General features: G+C 31.8%; 1 protein-coding gene across 1 annotated transcript in view; it reads left to right on the plus strand.

Moving 5' to 3' along the window:
• The first annotated feature begins 1,157 nt into the window (after positions 1–1,157).
• LOC134695782 (uncharacterized) overlaps positions 1,158–19,712 on the plus strand; it is a 179,998-nt gene continuing 161,443 nt past the window's right edge. The window contains exon 1 of the mRNA XM_063557193.1: positions 1,158–1,496. Within this exon, the coding sequence (XP_063413263.1) occupies positions 1,175–1,496 (322 nt within the window). The 5' untranslated portion in view covers positions 1,158–1,174. The remainder of the gene's footprint in view (positions 1,497–19,712) is intronic.

Raw genomic sequence — 19,712 nt, forward strand, 5'->3', positions numbered from 1 at the left:
ATGACCATACGCGTTATGGTCCAAATACTCATATGGTCCGGAACATAAACATTGTGTCGGGCGATCCAGTTGTTACAAAGCTAACTATTAATATAAACTGCTATCTCAGAGATATGTCTTCTTTTTTTGTAATTTCGATAATACAAATGTCAAAATTAAAGTAGCAACACTTTAACACGCAAGTTTTGCAAATATTTAAAGTAAATGATCCATGACTGAAGGTATAAACAATCTCCCTGGAAATAAGATGTGCCAATGCTAATACAACTGCATACCAAATACCATTTACTTTACTTAAGTAGTTTCATTTAAACAGACCTAAACCCAATTTTATACATGTAAACTAAGCAATAAACCATAACTTGGGGATGGGTCAAATAATCTCCATAGTAATGAGATGTGCCAACGTTTATACAACTGCATACAAACTGTCACTGACATACCACTAGTGATTCGATATAAACTGACATAATCACAAACTAATACATACAAACTAGGCAAAAGTTTCAAAGTCAATAGACCATGACTAAGGGGGTGGGCCGGGTACTTGTGTATACCCTGCCGACGACAGAAACAACATACATATGTCTCGCTTTTTCACTCCGTCAAGGGAGACAAAAAACAGAAACTGTTGAATGCTCTTTTAAGGCACAAGAGTTCAATCTCAATAATCTTATGCTAGGATCATACAAAATAACATTGAAACAATGAAGTAGGACCAATTACCCCTACTGCAAACGAAGTACTTGTTTGGCATATGAAATGACCAGCTTGATATCTTTGATATGTCTTCATCATATAACCATTTTCGAAAGACGTTTATTTTTTCCTAAATTCATATCATAACAACCTTTACGGTCCAACCCAATATTTTGTTCTACTTTTAACGGATAATCAAATGTCAAAAACGACATTATTCAGGTATTTTGGCATCAGTCTGAGTATTCATCCAAATAATGTGCAAGAAGACCATCAATATGTATAACCAAATTCTGTTGGAAGTAAGGTTATGGAATTATGGATTCGTCTCATATAACCTTTATAATAATTACCTGCTTATGTAAACAATACCTATACAAATAGTCATGTATCACACAACAGCTGCATAAGTAAATCAATACCTTTGCATGCAATATGTGTATTATGTTTTTATTAATCTAAAATCAAGTTTTCCATGCTTTCCTGGTCGAGTGACAGAATGACAAAAATGTTTGCTTTTGTTGCATTCATCCAACTTGCAATAGTTACGAGTCTGAGAAAAAACAAACCGGTCAGTATCACATTGAATGCAGGGAAAGAAATACCAATTAGTGGCTTTTTGATAGGCAATTCGGAATCATACTTGTTTAAAAAGGAGATGGATTATCAATTGAATAAAATGAAGACAGTTTCAAAGGATAACAGTGACAGCATTTCTGCGATAAAATCCAGTTTAACAGACATCACTAAGGTTGTTAATGGTTTGCTTAAAGCAGCTGTCAAACAGCCTAATTATGGTTTGTAAATATTTTCTGGTTAAACTTTTCAAAAAAACATCAAACAATGCACTCAGAAGTATTCAATATTTTTATGCATAAGTATTTTATGTTTCTGCTTTAACGATAACTAAACGACAAAAGGTGTCAGTTTGGATGTGTTCAGTCTATTGATTTGACAGAACCTTGTGCAATGCCAATATAAACCGTTGAAAGTTCGTTAATTGTTCCAACGATAATTGAACATGTCTTTTTTCCGTAATTGTATGTCTTAATTATAATATATAATCTAATTTTCTATTTAAAAACATTTGAAAATATCATAGTTATTCAGTCATACTGTGGAAATAATCTGCCAAGAGTACAATTTATTGATAATTTTAATAGCACTTCAGTTGCTGATATTTCTATACTTCTTATTTGTACATTTTATTTATTCAGAATCAGCATTTTACTGAAATATTTAAGAGAAAAATCAATGCAATAAAGGATTGCACAATGTTTGTTTCTAAAATAAATCCTACATATCATTACATAATTTTGATTGGTAAAGATCATGTCATTTTTTTATATTTTAAATTTAGGTTACATTGGATGTTATAAGGATGATATTAATAGACATCTAAAACACAAACAATGCAAAGGATATAAGTACACAGGCTTACAGGTAGGTTAAATTTTACCTAGTATGTACATGAAAACACTACGGCTAGAAAAATGTGTGTGCACCGTTTAAATGCCATGGTTATCTTTTATTTATTTATTTATTTAATTTCACTATATCTTTTTATAGTGGATTGGGAAACAACACTTTGCGGATGCGAGTGCTGCCTTGTAGCGACCTTATCCTGCTCTTTTTCGAAATTTACAATGGTATCTTTAGCGTGGAAGAGATATTGCTCTCTGTTAACAAGGGACAGCTATGTATCGTACCCTTCCGACGGACTATCATCGTTTCCTCAAGACCATACTCGCTGATGCTATCAAGGGAGGGCCGAAAACCAGTTCCTGAAATGTTCATCGCGGAACGGGAATCGAACCAGGAACCTTTTTGTTTGTAGTTCAATGCACTAACCAATACACCACGGTTCTCTATATATTTTATTTTATAACATGTATAACTTGATTTTTAAGTTAACATCAATTACAAAACACATCATTTCCCAATATTTAAGTATGCATTTTTATTCAGGTCTCTATGATAAAATGCACACAGTATTTGATCTACATTTGTTCCTAAATATGTTTGAAAGATATTCCTAATGCATAAACAAAGACGCCATATCAATTTAGTGTACATTAAAAAATTAAAAAATGAATGTTTAAACTTGTTGCAAGATGTTTCGAAAGAAGGAAAGTGCTGAGGCAATACAGACAAAGAAAGTATCAAGATTGCAATAAATGCATGTTTGCACTGCAGTAGCACACGTATTGCTATTATTGACTCCAGAATGAGCCAGGGATGTAAGTCTATAGGGTTATTACAGAACATATCGTGCATGTGTTATTACAGTTCCTTTCATGACTTGTTAAATCTTTAATCCTCAACTATTCTAAAAATGTAGTAACATATTTTTGTTATTTGTAAAATAGATCATAAATATTTAATTTTTTTTAGTGGGGTCTTGGGAACTCTTTACACTTTGCGCAGACTTGACTAGTAATTGTCTAAATAAATTAATACATTTTATTTTTTTAGGGATAAACTTAGCGGTAATAACAAGGCTAAATTATTAAAGGCATTTAACTTTTTGTATGATATACTTGGGAATTACTGGGACACTTGTGCAGAACTTCATTTCTTGCTCTGATCATGTTTTCTTACCAAAAAGGAAGTAGTTTGTGACTAAGCATGACGGACGGCTGAGCAAATGCTTTAGAGAAGTTTTAGTAACACAGTTTAGGTTAAATATTGACAATGCAATTTCCCATAGGAACCCCTTTTACGGCTAAAACTGTACCACTTTTACTCTGAAGTTTTAAACAAAATCTTATCCTAGAATTGAAAGTTCATATGCACTTATTTTTTTTTTTCAAAGGTCAAAATATAGGGCTGTGCGGCATATTTGCAACGTTTATATACCCTGAACTTTTCAGAATTTAAACTTACACTAAATTTCTTAACTACCCCTACCTCGAATGAAGGGTTACCACAGATTTCAATGTAAACAATATGCACATATATGTATACTGGTAACTTTCCCAAGTTATGTCTCTATGAGATGGAACACAGAGAGCATAACTGGAAACTAGTATGTAAACACAATAAATTGTCTATGAATATTCTAAATCTCTCCTAAAGAGGCGTGGTTTGAGAAACAGCTGTATTTACAAAGTGCAACCTTTAGTTACATATTACAGGAATATTGTTTCTGTAATTACGTAAGTGTACTATGCATGATACAGTGTGATTGGCAAACTATGAACTGTTATATCATTATATTGTTAAGTAAACATAAAAACAATAGTTATATCATTAAAAATTGTAAACACTTTAGGAAAACTAATGATCATATATAATAAATCAATTCGGAACTTTCAATTCACGTGGATACTCATCTTAAAACCAACCGACACGTACCAGGAAGAAATACTAGATGATTAAAGTGCTTTTCTATGTTCCGGTGAAAGTTGAACCAAGTTATATTGTGTTGTTTTGTTTTTATCTGAATTTTCTGATGGCATTGCATACACCTAAAAAAACACGTAAAATAAGCACCATCCTTTTTTACAATACTTGTGCTCCGGATTTTCGAACTTGTCCCAAGTCAGAAAGCTCTGGCCTTTGTTAGTCTTGTATGATTTTTAATTATAGATTCTTGTGTATAATTTGGAGTTAAGTATGACGTCAATTATCACTGAACTAGTATGTACATGTGTTTATGGGCAAGCTGAAGGACGCCTCTGAGTGTGTGAAATTTCTCGCTGCATTGAAGACCTTCTGTTGTTGTCTGTTCCGTGGTCGGGTTTATGTCTCTTTGACACATTCCCTATTTTCATTCTCAGTTCTATTACCACGATGAGGAGCAAAGTAATCACTGATATTCTACTTTTTCTATGCGTGTCCCACTGTCAGCTTTGACATATCTTGACTACAGGCATAAGATTCAAAAATCAATAAAGGTAATCATTGTAAATGAGACATCGACCAAACATCACAAAATTAATGTTTCAATGCTAAGATTTTTAAAGACAACTGTTTATAGTCTGGGAGAACGTTGTTTATCGAATATCATTTAGTTGAAATTGTGACTTAAACTTTATTCAATTACCCAAATATTATGCCAGTATTCTTTATGATTATGTGTTGTTGTTTACAAACATGTTTTACAACATCATGAAACCTATGTGCTGTCGATGGCCAAAATAGATTGTAATCCAGTGATTACCGCTGTGGCTGTTTCCAATGGAAGTGTTTTGTCTCTGTTGGATAAATCATACAATCATTTCGCATATCTTTTTATCGTATGAGCTTTCATAGTTTACTCTACGGTATTGCTTCGAATAATTGTTAAAAAAAGAGGTGCGAACGATACCAGAGGAACAGTCAAACTCATAGTCTTACGGTGTCCTCTTATTTTGCTTATCTTAGTCATTTAGTATTTATTGATAGCTATCTAGTTGGCAATCATTACATAACTCCTTTTTGTATTCAATAGAAAACCGAATTCGATTAGGGAAATGTAACACAGATAACTTGATTAAACTTTCAAACAACCATTCAAATTTATAAATCAAGCTTTAAGGAAACACTTCATTGGATGTATGTTTTGGATTTACAGCATGAAACATAATCGGCAAAACAATAATCGGATATCGTATTCGCAAAATAAAGAACACAAAATAATGGACAGAAAAAAAGAAAGAAGAACTATAGCTTAAAACATTAAAAAAAACCTTTACAGATCCTCGATAGTCTTTTTGTGTTAATCTAACATAAGGAAACTTTCAAATAGGAATTTTAAGTGCATAATATGTGACTCAAAAGATCTTAACAATTGCATTGGATTTTTTTTTTAGTAACATGCTTAAAATAAAAGTGCTTGATGGTGGCCTATGTTTTCCTGTATTTATGATGACAAAAATAATGACAGGATATTTCTATATATATAAAAAGATAGAAAGATAAAAGTTATATTACAACATTTATTAAAAATAATGATCAATATGACAAAACAAAACATAATGTATGTAAATACTTAGGTCTGACTATCTTCCGTGTAGAGAAAATTACATGTTAGTTTACACTAAAATGGTTGGGAGTACATTCCCATTTACTTTTAAATAAGTAAGCATCACACTCATGTTTAAACAACATGTATACATTCAAATCTCATCAAAAAGTAAATGTTCCGTATTCTTTATATCAATGTTATCAGACGAGGTTTGACGAAAAATACCATAAATAATGACGAATGATTCAAATCTAAAGAAGATTAAAAAGGGAAACAAAAAATTAGTAATGAGTCTCTGAGTCGTTAATTCATATACGTATTGTAAAACATTATTGTCATATGCGGAAACAGCTCCAAAAAGCTGTCATTAATCCAGTCGCAAAGATTGAATATTGACAGTCCAAGATAAATATACTCCCCAACTTCTCGCTGATATTTTTCATAGTTGTTTAATTGGAGAATACAAACTAATTGAAAGTACAGTTCTATTATTGTGAGAATTTTTTGAGCGATTAACAAATTTGTCTTTTCAACAAAATGCTTGAAAAAATAAGTAATGATAAATATACAACGGAACCTAGAAAACTATCACTTATCATCTTATGATGAAAATGAAAACCTTCCTTTCGTTTAAGGGGCCTACAATATGACGATTGTGAAATCATATAAAAACTTATTATCAAAACAGTTGTCTTGATCAATGATAAAAATATATCATATAGTATATCTGCAGTTTTTATTTTGACATTGGCGGATTGAGCCTTCTGCTCGCTATCTGCTGATGAAAAGTATCCAAATAAATTACTAGGAAGAAATAATATAACTACACAACTAACACACAGAGTGGTTCGAATACTATTTGACCTACACACAGCCACTCTTGTTAATATTTTGTGAACGATTTAAAGGACGTATATTCATTTGCGAGATCTGTTTCAATAATATTCACTACTTGTGTATAACTAGTATTTGATGGCCATAGTTGAGCAATAAAAATCATCGATAAAAGGAAATACTCCATTTCAACTGGTATTAGGTATGGCTCTATCTTTATCAAGACTGTTTCACCGTAGCAGCTGTTGATTGAAATATTACTAATAGAACAATTTAAGTTATGGATTCTTTTATCTTTGTCTTTGTATACACCAGCAAAATAATGCGCCCACTGTGACATATTTGCCAGAACTATCAGGACAAGGCTATAATAGATTTTCCATGCATTTCTAAAGCAGCAACGTATGAAGAAATGGATAAAAGAAGACTGGAGAAAATAAAACAAAATTTGGGTGCAATGATAACTGATGTAAACCTCTTCATACCCATTGTAGTAAGTTACGTTTTTGTCTATACGCCCAACGCTTCTATATTGATTGATTATTTTCTCTTTGCCTGGAGCTCTTATCATTTTTGCAAAAGCATACAAAATACTTCCACTAGTAAAAATCCATAAAAATCCAAGTTTCAAATTGGCTATGGCGTCAGCTTTTCTTGAACGTTCTGCGCGATTAACTCGATGTACGATGAAGTGCGCTATAAAAACAACTATAGGTAGGATGAGTGTGACATAAAGATATGAATGCATTGTTAAATATGGTTTAGTCTTGTAAAAGCCTGAATCCACTAATCTTATTCCAAACATTGCAAGAAATGCTATCACTAAGACGCTCGAGAGAATAATTATTCCGCTGATACTACCATCTTACGGTCGTATATAAGAACTTGTGTGTTGGTTTTCTGTAGCATCTCCATCTGTGAATGGTAGAACAATGACAGCATTTAAAAACTTTGCTACGTACTCCACTGCTAAAATTCAAATATATACGTAAATAAACCAACTACAAAAAAAATATGAAAATTAAAATCTGCAGAGTCAAGTTATATTATTCGTATAAAGAACATATCTGCTTTCTGTAAACCTAAGAAAAATCCTTTCTTGTAATTTTTATATGTTGATTAATGTTATACCATCCTAACGATGGTTTCTGGTTTAGATGTTTTCTCACTAGTATTTCTTTTTTTATTTGTTTATTTATTTATTCATTTGGGGGGGGGGGGGGGGGGGGGCTTTATAGCTTGGTGTTAGGTGTGACCCAAGGTTTCATGTCGAAGACCGTACGTTAGCCTATAATGTTAGCCTATACTGGTTTTTCTTTTACACACTTTGACTTAGATGGAGAGTTGTTTCATTGGCATTAACCACATTGTCTTGTATCTGTGTATACACATTTCTATATATAAAGAGAGATATAATTACATTTGCAAACGAAATTAATATGTATCAAATACGCCACTACAAGAAATAGTTCCCTTAAACTGCTTCACTAATGTTCTTAGTTCCTTTCATTAACAGCTAATGAAAAAGTCCTAACGCGTTATTGCAATAGTATCACCCACTACATGAGACACATCAATTAAATATTTGCAACTTTCAGTTACACTTAATCTTGTCCTGCATATAATATACAAGGAAATATTTACAATAGAGTGTAGATGACTTAACTTTCTCAAGAGAATTGATCCTTTAATTTTGAATTGATTTAATGATAAAACGTTGTTGCTATTAATAGAAAAGATAGAAATCATTGCAAAATTGAGTTATGTCATTAAAAGAAATATTGGGGTGGTTTTTATTTTTTAATGAAAATAAATGTTAGTCTTCATAAAAACAATGATTATTTTCGAATGTTAAGAATATGTTGAGACAAATCACAGTAATTAGAACCTGTTAAAATACATACAGAATGTTAATTATCAATGTTTATAACGAACAATTGTGAATGTAAAGAATTTGTAGGGAATTCAAAATTAACCATAAGAAAATGTTGAGACAGATTAAGATCTTATCTATTCGTTTCAGAATGTTGTGGCGAACTCAGACAAAAGCTATTAATTCCTGTCTCTTATGACATTACATTGTAGCAATTGTAATTTTTTTTTAATGTTCATTTGTATTATTATCATCCGATGACCATTTATAAAGTACAATTTTATTTGGTTTTCATCTATCATTTCCAAATTACATGTAATTGGTAAGCGCGTTTAAGTTTTTTAATAATTTTTTTAAAATTAATTGATCGTTACTATCATGACTATACTTTCGCAAATTTTCAAATCATTTCACTATTGACTTTTTAATTCAGTCGTCATAGACCAACCATGTTTTATGATGTCGATGCTCATTATTTCCTGTTACTTTTCATATAGGGGCTTCAGTAGTGAAGTGGTCTTAGTTGCCGAGCTGCCGATTCACTAGCTTGTCAACACTGCAATAGTGAGTTTGAATCTAACTCGTGACGGGTTCGCTCGAATCCAATCATTATTGACAAAGATTGTCAATTAGCCTACCAAAGATCGATGGTTCTGTCAGTGTAATCTTGTTAACTCTACCAAAAGTATACTGACCGCCACGAAATAAAACAATAGTGTTAAAAGATGTTTTAATTTAACACCAATTTATCAATCCTTTTTTTTTACACTAACTACAAACTGGTTCTTGGGATAAGTCGATGGTTAGTTGATGTATAGAATGTGGTATTAATAATGCAGCCACACCTTGCCTTAATACGGGTTAAACTAATGTCCTGACAATGTCCTGATAATGTCCTGACAGTGTCCTGACAGAAATGAAAATGCTTAATACTTTTTTCATTATTGGATGGATTTACTTGAAATTTGGAATATAGCAAGATGATAATTTATATTTAATACATAAGATTTGGATTAATATAGATGTGATTAAACTTTTTTATTTTTTCATGTCACTGTCTTTGGACTTAATTGCATTTTGTACATCTTTATCATTTCATTATTTAAAGAAGAAAAGTGCATTTACTAAGTACCTAAATCATCTCTAATAACATATCTATTTTCTGATATCATAGTTGGTTATATCCCTTTCAATAACAAAAAAGTTATTGGCAATTTTTTCATCATGATTAAGATCAAGTTTGATAAATTCTTATTTTGAATATTGTAACTTCCTTGGAAAGGAACTTTAATTAAGTCAATCCTTTCAATAACAAAAAAAAGTTATTAACAATTTCTACATAAATCTGTTCCTTGTATCTCTATATTAAGTATTATAATCTTCCTCGACATCAAATTTGAAATGAATTCTTCAAAGAATACATACAGTTATAAGCATTTTACATCGGTCAGGACATAAGTCATGGGAGTACGTCGTTGGTCAGGAAAAGTTTTCTAACTCTTAAAAATATTTTTTTTCTTTTTTTTTCTTATATTTTTGTATCAAATGTTTTAATCTTCCTTGGTATCGAATTTGAAGTCTACCCTGTCAATGATAATACATTTTTTATCCGTTTCATATCGGTCAGGACATTAGTAGTTTCAAAATCCAGTACAGATGGGTGCACTCCTAACCTGTACAGCAAGTTAACTTGATAACCAGTCATTTGGACTGGTCAAAGTTAACCTGTGACCGAATATAGGACTGCTCTGACCAGTCCTAGGACCAAAATCTAGTTAACTTGAAAAGCGGACTTGGTCCTAGGACTGTTTTTATGTCTGCCAAAAAGTTAACTTGGAAACAGGTCCGCTATTGATACAAGTTAACTTCGAACCAGTCCTGTCATAAGTTAACTTCGGAACCGGTCCTGTCATAAAGTTAACATAAGTTAACTTGGAAACCGGTCCTGCAACAAAGTTAACTTCTGCTTGGACAAATCCGATAAAAACCAGACCTGTTCCCAAGTTAACTTTTGACTGGTCTGCTCAACACTAAGTTAACTTGTAACCAGGACCGCTCTTCGTTGATTTAAAAAAAGAAATTTAATATCTTTGTTTCGTAGTATAAACATCGAAAATAAAGTAATTTGAAAATTAATACTTCCGTTTTATGAACAGGATTAAATACAAATATTTGAAAATAAGTACGCACAGAACGTAACACAAATTTATCTGTGATCTGACAATCTATCTATTATATAAACGATCTCGGTTACAATGATAACAGGCACTGAATATATATACATTCCGAGATCAAATTCAATCATATTATGTATATTTTTGAAAAGAAGTATATTTGATGTTAGGTGTATACGTCCTTGTTAGTTATACATCCTTGAACTATGCATCCACAATCAGCAATAGTTTAATTCATTTAAATAATGACTACAAATTTTTGTTTGCCTAAATTAAGGGTGCCAGCATGTCCTCTTTTTACTCAAAATACTGATACGTAACAAAATTTCAGTAGTTTTGATGCCTCCAGTTGACTTGTACAACAAAATTATTTGACCGCATCCACCAAAACTGACCATATATGCACTTTAATTTGTAAATCTATATACCCGCATAGTAAATCAGCCATATTTTTTATGTCATGATTCAATGTATAATACAATCATGACAATGGACAGCAAAATTGCAATACAATAACAAAAAATTTTGGTTCGCATAAATTTAGGATACCAGCATGTCCTCATTTTATTCAAAATATTGATGAGTAACAAAATTTCAGTAGTTTTGATACCTCCTGCTGACTTGTACAACAAAATTATTTGACCGCATTACCATAACTGACCATATGTGAACTTTAAATTGTAAATCTATATACCGGCATAGTAAATCAGTCTTTTTTTTTTATGTCAGGATTCAATGTATAATACAATCATGACAATTGACAGCAATATTGCAATATTATAACAACAAATTTTTGTTCGCCTAAATTAAGGGTGCCAGCATGTCCTCTTTTTACTTAAAATACTGATACGTAACAAAATTTCAGAAGTTTTGATGCCTCCAATTGACTTGTGCAACAGAATTATTTGACCGCGTCCACCAAAACTGACCATATATGCACTTTAATTTGTAAATCTATATACCTGCATAGTAAATCACCCATATTTTTTAAGTCAGGATTCAATGTATAATACAATCATGACAATGGACAGCAATATTGCAATATAATAACAACAAATTTTTGTTTGCATAAATTTAGGATACCAGCATGTCCTCATTTTATTCAAAATATTGATACGTAACAAAATTTCAGTAGTTTTGATACCTCCAGCTGACCTGTACAACAAAATTGTTTGACCGCATCCACCAAAACTGACCATATGTGCACTTTAATTTGTAAATCTATATACCCGCATAGTAAATCAGCCATATTTTTTATGTCAGGATTCAATGTATAATACAATCATGGCAATGGACAGCAATATTGCAATATAATTACAACAAATTTTTGTTCGCCTAAATTAAGGGTGCCAGCATGTCCTCTTTTTACTTAAAATACTGATACGCAACAAAATTTCAGTAGTTTTAATGCCTCCATTTGACTTGTACAACAAAATTATTTGACTGCATCCACCAAAACTGACCATATATGCACTTTTGTTTGTAAATCTATATACCCGCATAGTAAATCAGCCATATTTTTTATGTCAGGATACAATGTATAATACAATCATGACAATGGACAGCAAAATTTCAATATAATAACAAAAAAATTTGGTTCACCTAAATTTAGGATACCAGCATGTCCTCATTTTATTCAAAATATTGATACGTAACAAAATTTCAGTAGTTTTGATGCCTCCATTTGACTTGTACAACAAAATTATTTGACCACATTACCAAAACTGACCATATGTGAACTTTAAATTGTAAATCTATATACCGGCATAGTAAATCAGCCTTATTTTTAATGTCAGGATTCAATGTATAATACAATCATGACAATTGACAGCAATATTGCAATATAATAACAACAAATTTTTGTTCGCCTAAATTAAGGGTGCCAGCATGTCCTCTTTTTACTTAAAATACTAATACGCAACAAAATTTCAGTAGTTTTGATGCCTCCAGTTGACTTGTACAACAGAATTATTTGACCGCGTCCACCAAAACTGACCATATATGCACTTTAATTTGTAAATCTATATACCTGCATAGTAAATCAGCCATATTTTTTATGTCAGGATTCAATGTATAATACAATCATGACAATGGACAGCAAAATTGCAATATAATAACAACAAATTTTTGTTCGCATAAATTTAGGATACCAGCATGTCCTCATTTTATACAAAATATTGATACGTAACAAAATTTCAGTAGTTTTGATACCTCCAGCTGACCTGTACAACAAAATTGTTTGACCGCATCCACCAAAACTGACCATATGTGCACTTTAATTTGTAAATCTATATAACTGCATAGTAAATCAGCCATATTTTTTTTATGTCAGGATTCAATGTATAAAACAATCATGACAATGGACAGCAAAATTGCAATATAATAACAAAAAATTTTGGTTCGCATAAATTTAGGATACCAGCATGTCCTCATTTTATTCAAAATATTGATACATAACAAAATTTCAGTAGTTTTGATGCCTCCATTTGACTTGTACATCAAAATTATTTGACCACATTACCAAAACTGACCATATGTGAACTTTAAATTGTAAATCTATATACCGGCATAGTAAATCAGCCTTATTTTTAATTTCAGGATTCAATGTATAATACAATCATGACAATGGACAGCAATATTGCAATATAATAACAACAAATTTTTGTTCGCCTAAATTAAGGGTGCCAGCATGTCCTCTTTTTACTAAAAATACTGATACGTAACAAAATTTCAGTAGTTTTGATACCTCCAGCTGACCTGTACAACAAAATTGTTTGACCGCATCCACCAAAACTGACCATATGTGCACTTTAATTTGTAAATCTATATACCTGCATAGTAAATCAGCCATATTTTTTTTATGTCAGGATTCAATGTATAATACAATCATGACAATGGACAGCAATATTGCAATATAATAACAATGAATTTTTTTTCGCATAAATTTAGGATACCAGCATGTCCTCATTTTATTCAAAATATTGATACGTAACAAAATTTCAGTAGTTTTGATACCTCCAGCTGCCTTGTACAACAAAATTATTTGACCGCATTACCAAAACTGACCATATGTGAACTTTAAATTGTAAATCTATATACCCGGACAGTAAATCAGTCTTTTTTTTATGTCAGGATTTAATGTATAATACAATCATGACAATGGACAGCAATATTGCAATATAATAACAACAAATTTTTGTTCGCCTAAATTAAGGGTGCCAGCATGTCCTCTTTTTACTTAAAATACTGATACGCAACAAAATTTCAGTAGTTTTAATGCCTCCAGTTGACTTGTACAACAAAATTATTTGACCGCACCCAAGTCAAAGTGAACTGCAGTTATTTAGCAGTTTATTAGCATTCACAGTTCCCACTTGACAGCAGTTATTTGGCAGTTTATTAGCATTCACAGTTACCAAATATAAGGCAATGATAAATTTGCATAAAGGCATTCCAATAGCATTCCGTAGCTGTTTCTTAGCAGTTTATTTAGCCTTCACAGTTCTTTGGCAGTTATTTTTAACGAAAAATTTAAATGAGATCTGAATATTCATGAGAACTGCTATAATAACAGCTATCAAATAATGAATATTTATGGGAACTGCTATAATAACAGCTGTCAATAATGAATATTCATGGCAACTGCTAAGTTATACATCCTAATATGGTTTTATAAACTGCTAATAACTGCTGTGGAATGCTATCAGATCTGCCAAAAGTTGCAATACAAAAAGGTGACACATGAATACCGGTAATCAATATACCGTGTACAAGATGCGAAAGCAAAAATTATTAAAATTCTAATATTTTACTGTTAGTCTTTGTGAAATTTCAAAAAGTTGTACTTAAACTTATATTTGTAATTAGAGCAGTAACTACCCAATCTAATAGCAGACTTAATTTTAAGGGAATGTAAACAAAAATGTGAGAAGCACTTACTTTAGCTGGTCTTAGACCCCTTATTAATTATGTTAGTGGCTCTAATGATATAGGAACAATTAAAAAAGCACTTTAATTATCAAGACTTTGAAAAAAGCAACTTATTGAAGAGATATTACTGCTAAGAGGCTAATTACTACCTTGACTAAGTGATTTTCCAATTAGAAGTTATTTCATTTATCATTATTTTATTACCAAACATGCCAAATGTACTGTTTTTATTCTATTAAATGTGGACCAAAAGACAACAGTTATATCCTATTTCTCTTTTGGAATTTTAAACAAATAAATTCTTGATACATGTAATATATATTATGTTTCTTTTTTCTGAAACAAACAAAAGTAAAATTATATATTATAAATTAGTTTCATTAAATGGATTGTTTGGACAATTTTAACCAATCAGCTATTCACAGTCTACTGGTTGACCTCCCCCTTTTTCAACTCTTGAGTATGAGATTGTTTTTTTAACAAAATAATAGATTAAAACTAGAGGCTCTAAAGAGCCTGTGTCGCTCACCTTGGTCTATGTGCATATTAAACAAAGGACACAAATGGATTCATGACAAAATTGTATTTTGGTGATGGTGATGTGTTTGAAGTTCTTACTTTACTGAACGATTTTGCTTCTTACAATTATATCTATCATGAACTTTGCCCATTAGTAACAGAGAACTATATTTGGTAAAAATTTACATAAATTTACCAAATTAATGAAAATTGTTAAAAATTGACTATAAAGGGCAATAACTCCTTAAGGGGTCAATTGACCATTTTGGTCAAGTTGATATATTTGTAGATCTTACTTTGCTGAACATTATTGCTGTTTACAGTTTATCGCTATCTATAATAGTATTCAAGATAACCAAAAACGGCAAAATTTCTTTAAAAATTACCAATTGGAGGGCAGCAACCCAACAACCAGTTGTCTAATTCATCTGAAAAATTCAGGGCAGATAGATATTGACTTGATTAACAATTTAACTTCTTGTCAGATTTGCTCTAGATGCTTTGGTTTCATAGTTATAAGCAAAAAACTGCATTTTACCCCTATGTTCTATTTTTAGCCGTGGCGGCCATCTTGGTTGAATGGCCAGGTCATCGGACACATTTTTCAAACTAGATACCCCAAAGATGATTGTGGCCTAGTAGTTTCAGTGGAGATTTTGTAAAAGATTACTTAGATTTATGAAAAATGGTTAAAGATTGACTATAAAGGGCAATAACTCCTAAAGGGGTCAACTGACCATTTTGGTCATGTTGACTTATTTGTAGATCTTACTTTGCTGAACATTATTGCTGTTTACAATTTATCTCTATCTATAATAATATTCAAGATAATAACCAAAAACAGCAAAATTTCCTCAAAATTACCAATTCAGGGGCAGTAACCCAACAACCGATTGATCGATTCATCTGAAAATTTCAGGGCAGATAGTTCTTGACCTGATAAACATTTTTATCCAAATGATAGGTTTCCTCAAAATGCTTTGGTTTTTGAGTTATAAGCCAAAAACTGCATTTTACCCCTATGTTCTATTTTTAGCGGTGGCGGCCATCTTGGTTGGTTGACCAGGTCAAGCCACACATTTTTTAAACTAGATACCCCAAAGATGATTGTGGCCAAGTTTGGATTAATTTGGCCAAGTAGTTTCAGAGGAGAAGATTTTTGTAAAAGATTACTTTAATTTACAAAAAATGATTAAAAATTGACTATAAAGGGCAATTACTCCTAAACGGGTCAACTGACCATTTTGGTCATGTTGACTTATTTGTAGATCTTACTTTGCTGAACATTATTGCTGTTTACAGTTTATCCATATTTATAATAATATTCAAGATAATAACCAAAAACAGCAAAATTTCCTCAAAATTACCAATTCAGGGGCAGCAACCCAACAACCGATTGACCGATTCATCTGAAAATTTTAGGGCAGATAGATCTTGACCTGATAAACATTTTTATCCCATGTCAGATTTCCTCAAAATGCTTTGGTTTTTGAGTTATAAGCCAAAAACTGCATTTTACCCCTTTGTTCTATTTTTAGCCGTGGCGGCCATCTTGGTTGGTTGACCAGGTCACGCCACACATTTTTTAAACTAGATACCCCAAAGATGATTGTGGCCAAGTTTGGATTAATTTGGCCAAGTAGTTTCAGAGGAGAAGATTTTTGTAAAAGATTACTTTAATTAACGAAAAATGGTTAAAAATTGACTATAAAGGGCAATAACTCCTAAACGGGTCAACTGACCATTTTGGTCATGTTGACTTATTTGTAGATCTTACTTTGCTGAACATTATTGCTGTTTACAGTTTATCTCTAACTATAATAATATTCAAGATAATAACCAAAAACAGCAAAATTTCTTCAAAATTACCAATTCAGGGGCAGCAACCCAACAACCGATTGACCGATTCATCTGAAAATTTCAGGGCAGATAGATCTTGACCTGATAAACATTTATACCCCATGTCAGATTTGCTCTAAATGCTTTGGTTTTTGAGTTATAAGCCAAAAACTGCATTTTACCCCTATGTTCTATTTTTAGCCGTGGCGGCCATCTTGGTTGGTTGACCGGGTCACGCCACACATTTTTTAAACTAGATACCCCAATGATGATTGTGGCCAAGTTTGGTTTGATTTGGCCCAGTAGTTTCAGAGGAGAAGATTTTTGTAAAAGTTAACGACGACGGACGACGACGGACGACGCCGGACGACGACAGACGACGACGGACGACGACGGACGACGGACGCCAAGTGATGAGAAAAGCTCACTTGGCCCTTCGGGCCAGGTGAGCTAATAATATTCATATCTATTTTTTTCAAATAACATCTTGAGCTGTAAGTATATATATATGCTAACATTCTATTACAATCATGTCAACATCAGATATTCTATTTAAATAAACAACAATCCCCCTTTTTGGGGCTTTCTGTATGATTTCTGTTCCCCCTTTCAAAGTTTTGTCAAAATTGAGAATATACACAAGCATTAACTATAACTTTCAACTTACTGTACTGCAGGTGTGTAAAAGTATTCAATTCATCCAAAATTAAGCTTATATTGACAAAAATACACTTTTTCACTAGCAACTATTTCCACACAACATGGAGCCAAAATGCACATTTGAAAATGATCAAATTATCTTCAAATAAATGTTTAACTTCAAGCTGAAAACATAGCCAATTCCAAGCATTTTTATAACAAAGATTAATAGGTCAACTGCTATCGAACTGCTGTCATAACTGTTGTCCCGACTGCTAAGAGGAATGCTAAGATGAAGGCTAAGACGAATGCTAAGCCGAATGCTAAGACGAATGCTAAGCCGAATGCTAAGAAATGGTGAAGTGTGGCAGTTTTTCAAACTGCTATTAGATTGAATGCTTAGAACAGCTAAAGGACTGCTAAAAATATGAAAAACTGGTAAATAACAGCTAAAAAACAGCTAATAATAGCAGTTCAGTTTGACTTGGGCATCCACCAAAACTGACTATATATGCAGTTTTGTTTGTAAATCTATATACCCGCATAGTAAATCAGCCATATTTTTTATGTCAGAATTCAATGTATAATACAATCATGACAATGGACAGCAATATTGCAATATAATAACAACGAATTTTTGTTCGCATAAATTTAGGATACCAGCATGTCCTCATTTTATTCAAAATATTGATACGTAACAAAATTTCAGTAGTTTTGATACCTCCAGCTGACTTGTACACCAAAATTATTTGACCGCATTACCAAAACTGACCATATGTGAACTTTAAATTGTAAATCTATATACCCGGACAGTAAATCAGTCTTTTTTTTTATGTCAGGATTTAATGTATAATACAATCATGACAATGGACAGCAATATTGCAATATAATAACAACATATTTTTGTTTGCATAAATTAAGAATACCAGCATGTCTTCATTTTATTCAAAATATTGATATGTAACAAAATTTCAGTAGTTTTGATACCTCCAGCTGCCTTGTACAACAAAATTATTTGACCGCATTACCAAAACTGACCATATGTGCACTTTTATTTGTAAATCTATATACACCATGACGTACCCGCATAGTATTAATCAGCCATATTTTTTTATGTCAGGAATCATTATCAATGTATAATATATAATCATGACAATGGACAGCAATATTGCAATTTAATAACAACAAATTTTTGTGCGCATAAATTTAGGATACCAGTGTGTCCTCCTTTTATTCAAAATATTTATACGTAACAAGTTTCAGTAGTTTTAATACCTCATGCTGACTTGGAAAACAAAACTATTTGACCAAAACTGATCATATGTGCACTTTTATTTGCAAATCTATATACCTGCATACCATTGTACCGAGCGCCTTAATGTCTTTTCCTGGCGCTCCTGTTCACATTTTAGTAGGACAGTAAATGTACACGTAATCAATAATATTGGAAAACTATTTAATGCAAAAAATATTCTGAATAAATTGAGGATTTCAGAATTTCATCTCTTTATTCATAATAAAAGTCACATCATATATATAGGAGTTCATGATGGTGTACGTGTAAAACAAAACTAGTATGCCACATCATCAAAGTACCAACACTGACATGTCTGAATTCATTTGTACTATTTACAATGATTTTATAAAAAAAAAGTATATGAGGTTCTCTTCTTGGAATCTATTATGTCGGTTGATTGATTTTGTTTATAGTTAAACGTCAAGTGGCAACTATTTCATTAAAGTGCGCATTGAGTATAATTTTAGGACGTCCCATATAAATATCGGCAATGACAAATCTCTCGATAAATCTGACGAATTTGACGAGATTGTTGATAGTTTTACCACACCGTATGCTTACGGAAACTGTACAATTTCTGTTAGAATATTCTGCGGGAAATAGAATAGTAAATCCAATGCAAACAAGTTGATTATCAATGAAATATCCATGCAAGTATAAATTTATGCATAAAGTAAAATTTAGGAAGGGACAGGTAAACAACGGGGAACGAAGTAACGTAAACAATGTTGCCGATATTCCGTGATATAAGAATATTGTTCCGATGCGTTGGATAACCTTTCTATCCGCCTTCTAATAAAAAAAACTCTGTGTGATCGTATAGCCATTTTTTACTTATATAAGAATACATGTATATCAAATAAAAGAGAGCATTTGTATAATATCTAGTAGAGTCTAGCGAGTAAATAATAAATGATATATGTGGAAAAACAATGCGAATGTTGAATTGTTTACATA

Source organism: Mytilus trossulus, chromosome 14, assembly GCF_036588685.1.
Source record: "Mytilus trossulus isolate FHL-02 chromosome 14, PNRI_Mtr1.1.1.hap1, whole genome shotgun sequence".
Classification (NCBI taxonomy): Eukaryota; Metazoa; Mollusca; class Bivalvia; order Mytilida; family Mytilidae; genus Mytilus; species Mytilus trossulus.